The sequence below is a fragment of the Cryptomeria japonica genome, chromosome 11 (genome assembly GCF_030272615.1).
Source record: "Cryptomeria japonica chromosome 11, Sugi_1.0, whole genome shotgun sequence".
In the NCBI taxonomy this organism is placed as follows: domain Eukaryota; kingdom Viridiplantae; phylum Streptophyta; class Pinopsida; order Cupressales; family Cupressaceae; genus Cryptomeria; species Cryptomeria japonica.
In genome coordinates, this window is record NC_081415.1 from 716184075 (window position 1) to 716197262 (window position 13188).

A 13188-nucleotide genomic window follows, 5' to 3' on the forward strand; every position below is an offset into this window, starting at 1 on the left:
TTCTTGCTTCTTCCTTTTCGGGGTAAAAGAACTAAGCCATGGAGGCAAAGTCATCAACTCCCCTCCAGTAGCAGCCGTAGGCAAAGGAGAAGTAGTTTCTGTTTGAATCACCGTGGTCATCCTGGGAGGAATATCTGTTTGGACAGTGACCACGGTTTGCTCAGTTACCAATGGGCAAGAAGATTGCCTCATGAATTCTTCAAAACCAGAAGTGGAAGTATCAATTTCTGACAATTGGATGCAAGTAGGAATATCCTCAGAAACTTCCAACACACTTTCTTGTTGATGATCAAGAGATGGCTCGTATGCTGAAATGGGAATAGCATTCTGAGGAGACTCATCCACAAGCAAATCAGGAGGAGAAAGAGGCGTCTCAATGGAAACTGGAGGAATGATCTCATGAGGCGAGTCTGAAACTGGAGACTTGGGAGCATCATCAGATTGCTGCCCCTCTTCTGGATTATCCAAATTGATCACCTGAACATGGAATCGTGATTTTTCCTTCCCACGAACTGTCGTCTCCTCAGAAGGAAGCACTACTGCACGACTGACTCGCAACTTGATCCTTGTGCTCGAAGATGATGCACCCTCCTTGTTGTCAACTTGAATCTCAGACTTACGTCCAAGAGGTCCTGTAGAATCATCTTCTTTTCCAACCTTGATTTTTTTTAAGTCTAACAGCATTACTTTTCAGCCATGCGTTGGTGTTGGCTAAGATAGGTTGAAATCTCTCTAGGATGGATATGCACTCTTTGTGCGACCATTGGATCGAAGGAAGTGGAGCTTCCTCAACCCTCCGAGAAATGTATTTAGGATCAAGTATGTGCCCATCATCAATCATCCCTTGTGGGATATCCACAAAGTTCAAATCAACAATTTGCTGAACAGTGAGCCTACAGTAATCCATCTTCAGAACTTTGGCTTCTATGCGGAGATCTACCCAGATGTCCTCAATGCGATGCACATGCACAAAGGATTTCTTGATCTTCTCCTTCATACCCCTGTAATCAAAATCAGCTCTAGGTTTAAACCTTTTGAGCTTGATTTCGTGCAGTTCAGTCTCCATGGCCTTAGCTTTCACAGATGTGACAAGGGAATACCGGCCTATTTTCAATGGGTTTGTGGTAGAGATCCCCATTCCAACCTTGTGTCTAGCAGACTGAAAAGTGTGGACAACCATGATCTGTCTTCCCAACTCCATAAGAATGATCTTATCAGTTGGGCATCTGGGAAACATATATGGCTGATCGCCATAGCATCCAATTCTCATATAGGTGAAGGTGGGAAACTGCAGAAACAAACATCCATACTCACACACCTTTTCCCATGCCTCATCTGATACTCTCTTGTTTCTAAGAGTTCTGTCAAATTGAGACTTGAAATATCCAAAGAATGCATCTTGGACTCTTCTGAAATGCAGTCTGCTGGGTCTCAACGACAACTGGTCATAATACTCCCAAACTTGTATAAGTGAGCGATCACCCTTGGTAGAAAGACCTGGAAAATGTCTAAGTGATGTTGCCAAATATACCAAATATGAATTCATGAAGAAGGTCATGGTGGTAGGAACTGCTGCAAGTTGTTCGCACAAGGCATCGTTGATGACTTCTCCCCATGAAATATGATGAGATTGACTTATGAACATGATGAACTGGTACATCCATGGCTCAAAGACATTGGAATGCTCAAGGTCCATCATCCTGCTGAGAAGAGTTATGGTGTCTCCTATCTCCCATTTCAAATCACAGCGGTACAACTTCGCCCACCTTGAGAAGGAGGCTCGTGGCTCTTGGATCCACCTATTGATGTGTCGTTTGCAATCTTTTTCCCTCTTCACGTAATACTCTGTTGCACTTTCTTTGGAGATTTCCATATAAACAGGTGCAGGAGGTATTCTAAAAACCTTCTCGATTGTATTTGCATCGAGACGAATTATAGCTTCGCCATCATCATTTTTGATAACTCTTGTCTCTTTATCAAAATGATGGGCACAGGCAAGAATAAATTCAGGTTCTAGGGCAGCCACCGGGAAAGATGATGCATGGTGGATATGGCTGTCCAACAGCCGCTGCATGTTATTATCTTGTGGATCTTCCACCCTATTAATAAATTCCGACATATCCACGTGCCCTATTTCCGTATCTCTGATACGATCCAAAGGGGAAGAAACTTGGGAAGGTGCAACCTCGTTTTGATATTTGTCATATTTGTATTTCATCTTCTTTGAAGTTGGAGATGCCGACAAATCTGACATTGATTGTGAACTTGAATACTGTGATGAAGACTTAAAAGAGTTAAGGCAACATCATAGTCAACTGCAAATATCATTCTTCCTTCTTCAAATGGGAAAAACTTCGATTCTTGAACTTCACGATTTTGTGAGAGGAAGAGGGGAAATATATGGAAATGGGAAAATCTTGACTTTGACCAATTTCGGATCTTAGGGAAATTTTCGCAAGTATACAAGTTGGAAAGAACATACATGCAATCAGGGTTTTAAAACCCGAATGCAAGTACACTTGTAAAATTGCAAATGGAGAAATGGATGGAAAATAAGATTTTGACTTGCGGAAAATAATGGAAATGGAAAATACGGATATGGGAAACATGAATGGATAGAAATGGGAAAATCCGGGAATGTCATTTTCATGAAAATGGGAAGAACTCTTCAACATGTAATCCGGTTTTTAAAACCTGAATTTGAAAGGGAGGGGTATTTCACATCTTTTCAACTTGGCATTTTAACCTAAAATGGTTAAATTCCTTAACTGTAAGGGAAGAACAAGAATTTCCAGCGAACTTGTAATCGGGATTAAAAATCCCGAATACAAATAAAGAGGGAATTTAGGGAAGAACAATGCAATTAAAAAATAGCATACCAAGGGGAAGATTTCTCTCACAAAAACCGATTTTTGGGGGAGAACAACATATTTCCAAAAATGCAACTAAGAAAACAAGAAAATAATAAAATGAAGGAAAGAAAGGAAAGAGAACATACCTTTCTTCAAACTGAAAACACTTCTCCAAAAATGCAATCAAACTTGGAATGAAGAAGAATATCCAATAAATAGAAGCAAACCGCAATCCCCAAACCCTTGCCACGTTTTTGAAAAAAAGTTTTTAGTTGCAAAAACGTGGTTATAGATGCAAGAAAATATGGCCAAATCCTCAGGGAAACACCATGTATGAAAATATCAAAGCCAAACGCCCAAGGAGGAGATGAAGAAATTGCATTAAATCCTTCCAATACGCAGCCAAAGGAGGGTCATGTGGAAAAAAACGTGGCAACAAATGCTTCTTGAATGGCTGAAAACTTATGACAAACTCCACGCCTCGGTGAGAGAGGTAAAAACGAACTAGGAGATTGCAGCTTCATGAAGTTTTAATCCCCCAAAATGTGGCATTTTGGAAACACGTGGTTGCTGATTTGGAGCAAAAAACCAGTAAATGCAAACCCCAAATGGCATGATAAGTGGTTTCAAATGCATAAGAATAGGGTGGAAACCAAAACGCCTCTCCTTCCTAGAAGATCTCCACAAAAATCGATTGAAAATTTCCACAAATTTGCTTCCAACTGAAAATTGGGTTTTTTGGAAGATATGACAAGTTCGAATTTGCATAGGTAAGTGAAAATCGGGTTTCTTAGAGACAGAGACAAGTTTAATTTCACTTTTTCCTCATGTTTAGGCAAAATCAGGTTTTTTTAGCCAAATAGCAAGTTTTATTTTTCACTTTTTCACTTACAAAGCCAAAATCGGGTTTTTTGGAACAAGCTGCAAGTTTAAAATTGTCACTTTATTTCATTTCTAGGCAAAATCGGGTTTTGGAGAGAGATGTGTAAGTACGAATTACTTGTAAAGGTGAAATAAAATCTCTACAACAAGTTAGAATTTGCTTGCACACATGTAATGGGGATCTAAAATTCCTATTACATGTAAAAACCATTAAATTAGGGGTTTTTGGAGAGAACTACAAGTTTACTTGTAATTTAGCCAAAAAATCTCTATTTTAACTAAACAAAGCCAAAAAACAATAAAAATAATAAAAACAACAAAGAGAAATTTAAAACAAATTACAAGTATTCATCTTTTAATAAAAGTGCACATGTAATAAGCCAAAAATTCCCCTACAAAGACCAAAACAATGGATATCATTAAAACTTGCAGTTTGAAGAAAATTCTCCACCTGCAGTCGGGATTTTAAAACCCGAAATTGAAGGAAAGACGTAGCAAATGAACCCAGAATTCAACGAAATTCGAAACGTAGTTGGAGGATGGACTGAGGATTAAGCCAGTCCAAGGACTAGTTGAAATTTTGCCTCGATAAATGTGTCATAGAGTAATTTTTTTCATTTTTTCATAAAATTTTTATGTAATGGTCCTTCATTTTTGTAAACAAAAATGAGGACAACAGTTATAATCTCTAGGATTGAATGAGGGCATTTGTTTTGAATGTACACAACTGTATTTGAGGCTTCAGCCCAGAGTGAGATAATGTAGATTTTGATCATGCATCATGGCTTTAGTGGCTTCGATGATGGTTTTGTTTTTCCTTTCTGCAACTCCATTTTGTTGAGGATTATAAGGTACTGTACACTCTCTCTTAATCCCAACAGGACTGCACCTCCATTATTTGATCTTAGAGTCTTTATTTTCTTCCCAGTTTGATTTTCCTTTAAGGCTTTAAATTCTTTGAATTTCAATAACACTTCATTTGATTCTTTGAGTTTTATGAATTAGATCCAAGTTTTCCTAGAGTAATCATCAACAAATATCACGTAATACAAAAATCCCCCTAGTGATGGTAATGACATTGGACCAGACAAATCAGTGTGGACAAGTTCTAGTACAACTTTTGATTTGTGTTCACTTGAGGGAAAGGACCCTTTTGAGTTCTTCCCTAGAGCACATCCTTTACAAGTTCCAACATGATCAGATTTTAGATTGGGTAATCCTGTGGTAATCTTTCCTATAGAAGGTAGGGCATTAAAATGAAGATGTCCTAATCTTCTATGCCAAATTTCATTAGAGTTTGATACTTCATGATTTAGTGCTTGTTTTTGAGTATTACATAGTTTGTATAAACTACCATCTCTAGATCCTATAGGAATAGCATTCTTTATGTTAGAATTTTTTAGGCCAAAGTTGAACTTTATCTTCATGGAAGGTGACACGATATCCTTAATCAGCTAGTCTTGAAATAGAGACCAAATTCCTTTTGATACCTGGTACAAAAAGAACATCTTTCAATTGTAATGTAACTCCTGTTCTTAATTGAATTGAGTAGGTCCCAATTCCTTTCACTGGACAGGTAGTAACTTCTTCAGTTGAGTGCCCTTCAAAGGTTTCGAATTGATCTCTAAATCCGGTTATGTGTCGTGATGCTCCACTATCGATTATCCACATATGTTTGTTTGAGTTTAGTAGTTCGCTTGATAAGGCTAAGAAAAATAGAGGATTCTCTACTTTTTTGAATTCAGCTATGGTTGCTTGAGCTTTCTTTCTTTCTGGGCAGAATCTGTGAGTGTGTCCAAATTTATCACACCTATAGCATTGAATCTTGGAGAAGTCTCTGCTTTTGTGATTATTTCCTCTCTTCCGTTTGAACTTCCTTTTCTTCCCTTTGTTGCTTGTATTAGCATGTAGTGCTTGAATTTCTCCCTCTTTGTGTGGACCCATCCCTCTTGTAATTAGTCAAGATTCTTCTTTAGTGCAATCATTCTTGAGTGATCGAATTTCGGTAGTGTCGGTTGAGCAGTAATGCCTTGAATAAAGGATTCCCAACTGGATGGTAATCCCTTAAGTGCTATTAGAGATAGCTCCATATCATCTACATTATTTCCAATAGTTGACAATTTGTCTTTCAACTCTGAAATCCTCATGAAATAGGATGTGATTGTTTCTCCTTTGTTCATGTAGATATGCATTAATTGCTGTTTTAAAGTGAGCAATCTGCTTGCATTATTTATTTCATATGAATTTTGAATGGTCTTGAACATATCATAAGCTGTAGTTAGTTTTGAAATGGTTGGAAGAATGTGATCTTTAACAACATCAATTATTATTTTCTTAGCCTTGTTGTTGTGTCTTTTCCAGGTTGTTTTCTTTGGTTCGTCTTCGGGCATCTTAGTATCTTCTTCTATGTATGCATCTAGTTTGAGTTCTTGAAGAATTGCTATTATTCAAATTCTCCATGAGACAAAGTTGGATGCGCCTTCGAGTCTATCCTCCACTCTAACACTGTTCACCATGATTGTTCTTCCTTTGATTCTGAATGCAAGTCTGAATCTTTTAAAAAAGATATCACTATTTTTTTATTTATTTCTCTACCAACTTGGCTCTGATACCATGTTAAGGAATTTAGATTAGAGATAGAGAAAACAATAGTCTAACAATATATAGTAAGAACAAACTTTTGATGAGATCACTGATATGAATATATTGACCACCGATGTATATACATATATAACTCTGTCAATTAATCTTTTATGAAAATCACCGACTGCTTGCTGGATCGTGATATTGCCACTGTATTTGATATAATATCTAGCAAGTGTCGATGTCATTGTATAAGTAGAGGGGTGAAGGGTCATGTCTACGTAGGGGCATGACTTCTACGTGGCTTATACGTGAACATGGCTCTTCGTATGCCTTCAGTCATCGTTCACCGTTATGTTTATTAGTTATGCATTAGCTTATTTACGGTGTTCACTTATTATCAGGTTTACTAATACTTCGACTGTCATCGGATAATGCAACGATGACAGTCACTATATATGTATTTTGACTTCGACAGTCATCGGGATTAATTTGCCGTAGGCAATCGGTAACATGTTAGTGTTACTATTAATCAATATATAATGTGATAAATATGTATATATATATATATATATATATATATATATATATATATATATATATATATATATATATATATATATATATATATATATATATATATATATATATATATATATATATATATATTGCTTGCTTCAATCCGAATGAGGCTACATCCTTAACACACACTTCTCTGTGATGGTCTACAAGATAGGGATGTTGAGTTGGCGCCAATCATCATCAAACTAATCAGGTTATGCCATGATAGCAAGTCCAAGTTCAGTGAACCTGATTCATTCAGTGAAGGAACAAGTGACACATGGCATTGTATCGGAAATTGTTCAACATACCTGACCTATTGTCTTATTGGTTGGCATTCAAAGAGGTACATGCGTCCCATGTATTGTAATTTTCTCATTGGCCAGAATGGAGTTAGTTGTAACTAACCCTAATCAGGGTTTCAACTTGCATGGTTAAATTTTGTCCATTGATCTTGAGTTAATTTGGGCCATTGAATTGTAATGAGACCTCTATGTAAGGCTCAAATCTCCCATTTGTAAAGGTTAATAGATAATAGTGCAGTAGTAGACAGTTGATAGCCAAAGTAGGAGGAAAGGAGATTGTTGCCAAGGCTTGATGGAATAAGCATACTACTTTCATTGGAGATATGGTGTTATTTCAACATTGTGCATGGTCTTTACTTGTCAAGTTTTAGATGTTGATTAGTTGAATGGAGGATCTTATTGTTGATGAATGGTGAAGCCTAATGTTCATACCGCTTGGAATTTGTTGATTGCAAATTGTAGTACATGATTAGACTGAACTTTTCTAAAAGCTTAACTTCAATTGCTTTATGCTCATTGTTCATGATGTTGGTGTGCATACGTGATATGAAAATCATTCGCTTATCCTTAGGAGATTGCACCATCTTTGTGTAGTTCTTTCCTCATGGCGAAGCAGAGCTTGGTTTGGTGACATCAAGTCAATAATCATTTCTTATATTTGTAGGGTTAGCATAGACTCTCTAAACCCTTTATCCTTTTGTCTTTTATTTTCAAAGTTTAGATTCCACGTTCCAGCTGTGTTCAGAGCACAAGTCCCTTTTTGATTACCAGCACTATCACTTTATAGACCGAGTCTATCCACAATTTAAAGTCGATTGTTCACATTGTAAACCTTGGAGTTGTCTCATTTGATCACATCATTTAGCATATGAGGTTTCTTTGTTCAGGAGAGGATAGAATACTTGTATTTTATTCTTTTTTTGAGGTGTCCTAAAAAATGAATCAACAGTCCTTTTGTTGAAGATTCTTGCATCATTTCTTCTTTTCCAAACACTTCTATTTGCCGTTGTGTTCTCCATGGAATTTTCATTCATTGCTGTTGTTTTGAGGTTTTCTTTCCTGTTAAATCATCATTTTCTTCGGTCACCTCCATGTCTATGAAATAATCTATTTGCTCACTGTTTTTTATACCACCCATTTGCTTGGACTTCGATTTAATTCTCATGAAGGTTTGAGTCATGTTTTGTCCTTTTCTGCCACTATTTTCTTGCTCATAATGTTCTGTGCAAAGAACAGAGAAAGAATGTTGGAGACTCATTTGCAGCACCATAATTTAGTGCCACTGTAGAAATTAGGGATGAAAAGCCTGCTAGGGTTTCTGTTTGCTTTTCATGCTTCGCTTCTTCTGCTTAGCTTTAACTGTCTTTTTCTCCAGCTCTATAGCTTTTAATTTTGTTCTGCTTGACCTTTGCATTTTTTAAAATGGTTTGAAATATGCCCCGAGTTCTTCATTTTATGTCCACTTTTCAGAATTGAAGGTAGTAACTGAGGACCCATAGCCTATTGTTTATGTAGGCTAAGGTATTAAATAAGGGAAGTAATAATATTTTAAGTGGTGCCCAAGTACTATATTTTCAAAAGGGCAACTTAAATATTATTATGCTATGTGATACATAAAAAGTTTTCTTAAGATTTTGTTCAAAATGTAATACAAAAGTTTGCGTTTTGATGTAAATTTAGAAGTACTTTTTAATATATGGAGAGAAATGGTAAATAAAAATAAAATAAAATGAAATAGAGGGTGTCCTATGGCTTAAAACAAGTCATTTGAGTTTTTCATCACTTTTGCTTCCAAATTGTAGTTTGAAGCATTTAAAGACAAAAATCCTTGGTGTGGGAGACTTGGCAGACAAAAATTCTCTTGATTCCCACATTTGGATTCGAGGAGTGAACCCGATTACCCATTGGAGGTGATTTCATCTGGGAATCACAATTGTGTTGATTCATTATTTGCAAGCAAATCATTTGGCCATATTGAACCACTGATTTTTCATTATTTATTACTGTTGTTTAACATTTTAGAGCTGCACCTCTATTGGATCATCTCCTTTGATGTTTCCAGCTGTTTATTCCTTGTTTCCAGCCCTCATAATAGCTGTGCCCGGCTGCTAATCATTGTTTCCAGCTATAATTAATGTTGCAACTTGCACCTATGGTTTGGGGTTACTTATTGCTCTTCTGAGATATTTTAAACTTTGGATCTGCTGTTTTTTGGTGTTTCCAGCCAACATTTTGCATCCTAGGGCTGCCATACAGTTGGAGCCTTGCTGATTTTCAGGGTTTTAATCGCTGATTTTTAGAGCTTTCACAATTTGCAATAATTTCCAGCCGCTGTCCCTCATGAGTTGTTCTGTACTTTTATAAGTCGGAATTGTGAGTAGATTGTGTTCAAATTTATTTTCAAATCACATGGTTAGCAGATCTGTTGTTATCATAAATATTGCCTTCCTATATTGTTGTCAAGTGGATATTGCTGTCGAATGTTTGCCAGGGGAATACGTTAGCAGTTTGGTGCCTGAGTTCTGATTTGTTTGCTGTTGTAGATATTGTTAAGTGTTATTAGTTTCATAAGGCTTTGTTCTGCCTTCATAAATATTTTATAGTTTATGTTGAAGTATTCATATACTTTCCAGCTGTCATAATCAGTAAATTTTCACTTTTACATTATTTGAGAGTTTCCAAAACTCATATTAGCTTGTAGGGAGTAGTAAGTTTGGTTGTGTATTTCGTTTGATAAGGGTTTAACAGTTTTGGCATATTGCTGATCAGCATTGATTTGAGTAGGGTTTGGCACCTACATATGACATTGGTTCATCATTTCAGCTTGCAAATGGTTGAAAAATCATCTATTTTCTAATGTTGTCTGATTGGGGAAATTAGATTTCAGGATTTTAAATTATTTGATTTTGAATTCTTTGTTTTGTTAGTAGGACCAGGCATGAAACCCCATTTTCTCTCCATTCTTACATAATTTTGAGTTTTTTGACACAGTTTAATCACGTGTCTTTCTTTGCTGCAGAAAGCTACATCAGAATTAGAAGAAGTCACTAAGCACTATGATGAAGAAATTCAGGTTCGTCATAAGGAATTGTTTCAACTTATTGATATTGTTTCAAAACACAAAGAATATGTAGTAATGAAAAGTTCTTCTGTCAAGACTGTTGTAACTGAAACCGATCAGGAGGTCAAAAGGATTTATAATTGGAAAAACTATCATTGCTCACAATAAACTAGTGCTCTATGTAATGGTGTATATGCTTTTGCTATTTTCATAGCACGATAATGTTTGCTATATGATTTTCCTAATTGCCCAAAAATGTGATTGGATAGTTACATGTATGGTGAAAAATTGGCCTGAAATTATTACTTCTCAACAAGTTTGGATACTTCACCCTCCCTATGACATTTCACCTGTTGCACCTTTCAGTCAAGGAGAAAAAATTCTAATTTGTTAATATTGATAGAATCTTGTCGATTATGAGGAACAAAACTAATTGCATTAAGTCTGATTTAATATTAGCAATGAAACTCCTAAGTATATCTATATTTTTGTTGATGGAACTGGTTTTAATATCGATTTCTAGATATGTCTGAAAATTGTTTGTTCTCGAGGTCTTGGATTCATATCAGTGTTAATTATCTTTTGAGATTTCGTTTTCACTGTCAATGTTGGTCACAAACTTAGATAGTTAATTGTATTCCTATTATAACTACCAAGGGTGCTTTTGTTTGTATTTTGTTTAATGATTATTGGGATTGAGGTTCTTGATTGATATTCATGTTAGATGTAATATTAATTTTTGTTTGGAGATTCACTTTTATTTTTTAATAGTTGATTAGTATGGGAAATATAAAGGAGTCCTTGTCTGAGAAATTTTGAAGTAGAACATACAAATATACGATATAAAGCCATAACAAGCAGTACACAGTCCAAAGCCTAGCCAAAAACCCCATCAACCTGTTGTGTTGCACACACACGCCCCATCTCCGACAGGGAACCCCCTTTGTTTTTGCTTGCTTTGCTGGTATTTTGCCACAACTTTGCCTTGTAGGGATTGCTAGAGTGAGAGAGAGGTTAGGTCAAAATGCATCATTCAATCACAAGAGTATGATAGGGAGCATAAGAGGCTTGTAGTGTTGTGATAAGTGAGTTTGAGAGCCAAGGTGAATGCTTTCATTGCATTCAGAATTTAAAGCCATGTATTTTTGCTTGCTTTGCTGGTTTTTTGCCACAACTTTGGCTTGTAGGGATTGCTAGAGTGAGAGAGAGGTTAGGTCAAAATGCATCATGCAATCACAAGAGTATGATAGGGAGCATAAGAGGTCTGTAGTGTTGTGATAAGTGAGCTTAAGAACCAAGGTGAATGCTTTCATTGGATATAGAATTTAAAGCCATTTGTTTTTTGCTTGCTTTGCTGGGATTTTGACACAACTTTGTCTTGTAGGGATTGCTAGAGTGTGAGAGAGGTTAGGTCAAAATGCATCATGCAATTCAAGAGTATGGTAGGGAGCATAAGAGGCTTGTAGTTTTGTGATAAGTGAGTTTGAGAGCCAATGTGAATGCTTTCATTGCATCTAGAATTTAAAGCCATTTGTCTTAGGAGTGTCTATATTGAACAAATTTGATCAAAAGTCTTCTAGGAACATAACGGGCAAATGGGGAATCACAAAAGCAAAGTGGGATGCAGAGACTGAGAGTTCAAGCACCAAATTTGGCTTAAGAAAGGATTTAGGAAGACAAAGAGCATAAGCAAGTGTTGCTTAAGAAAGTCTATTTTACAATGTGTTAGAATGTTGTCATTGATGTCAAAGGACAATTGGAACTTGCTGTCATTGATGCCTAAGAGTTTGATCAGAGTAACAATAAGAGTGCAAATATCACAAGGAGAAGAAAGAATACATTAAGTTATCACGATATATGTCAAAGGTATAAAGAAGTTTGCCATCATTAATGTTAGAGGAAGAACAAGGAGATTTTCATTAAGTTGTCATCATTATCACTAATGACAAATGAGAGTAACAGTTAAGAGAAAGTTATGAATAATAAAAGAAATCAATAGCTATGGGAAACCACAGACAAAGTATGTGAGATAGAAGTGTAATGTCCCCATTTTGCGAGCATCAGAGTTTGTAAGAATTAGCCTATCATTTGACCCTCATAGGCTAATAATTATTGATAGAGGGCCTCGTGTGGCAGTTACTTGGTGATTAGAGACATTACTCTTCAGCTGGATTCAGGTTTTGGCCTTTGCACAGGTTTTTTTGACTCAGATTGGCACACTTACTATTTATAGTAAGTTACTATTTTGGGAGAGTCAGGGTTCCTATTAATAGAAAGACACCTTAGCAGAGCTTATTGGCAGTGTCGACCTTGATTGGGCCTTTGCAGCTATTTCTAGACTCAGTTCCACATACTTACTATTTATAGTAAGTCACTATTCAGGGTTTCTATTTTTAGACAGGCATCCAATCACATGGAGAACAGGGAGAGTCGACTCCTGGCTCAGACGGTTTAACAATCAGACAAGTACATCAAGAGATATTAAAGTTTAAGTGACTTAAGTGATTTATTTAATATTTTAATATTATTATAAAGTTCTAAAGTAACTTTATAATAATAAAGTCACTTTAATATAATAAAGTGCGTTAAGTGAATAATTTAATGTGGGAATAAATCTGAATAGTATTTTGATTAATTTTTATTGTGGAGCTTAGGGCTTTCGCAATTTTCTTCTTTGATCATAGGAAACGAAAACTTCCTATTGATAGCAATTTTGAAGGTGTGAAATAACATTTGAATTATTGCAGTTGTGGGAAAGAATACTTCAGTTCTTTCATTTGTGCAAATTGGTGAAGTTTTCTACAAGGGTTTGAAGTTTATTGTTGAAGAACATTTATAGTTGGTTGTGAATCATCCTTCTTTGGCACATGGAGTTATATCATTTTTGTTGGGAGAGATTATCAAGAAGTTATTCAAGGTTTTAAGAGCAGATTGCAAGTTATTT

At 36.0% G+C, this 13188-nt stretch overlaps 1 protein-coding gene across 1 annotated transcript in view; it reads left to right on the plus strand.

Moving 5' to 3' along the window:
- The window catches only part of LOC131061307 (kinetochore protein NDC80 homolog), a 166884-nt gene extending 156207 nt beyond the window's left edge, over nt 1-10677 (plus strand). Inside the window, exon 4 of the mRNA XM_057994920.2 lies at nt 10203-10677. Within this exon, the coding sequence (XP_057850903.2) occupies nt 10203-10412 (210 nt within the window). The 3' untranslated portion in view covers nt 10413-10677. The remainder of the gene's footprint in view (nt 1-10202) is intronic.
- The last annotated feature ends 2511 nt before the right edge of the window (nt 10678-13188 follow it).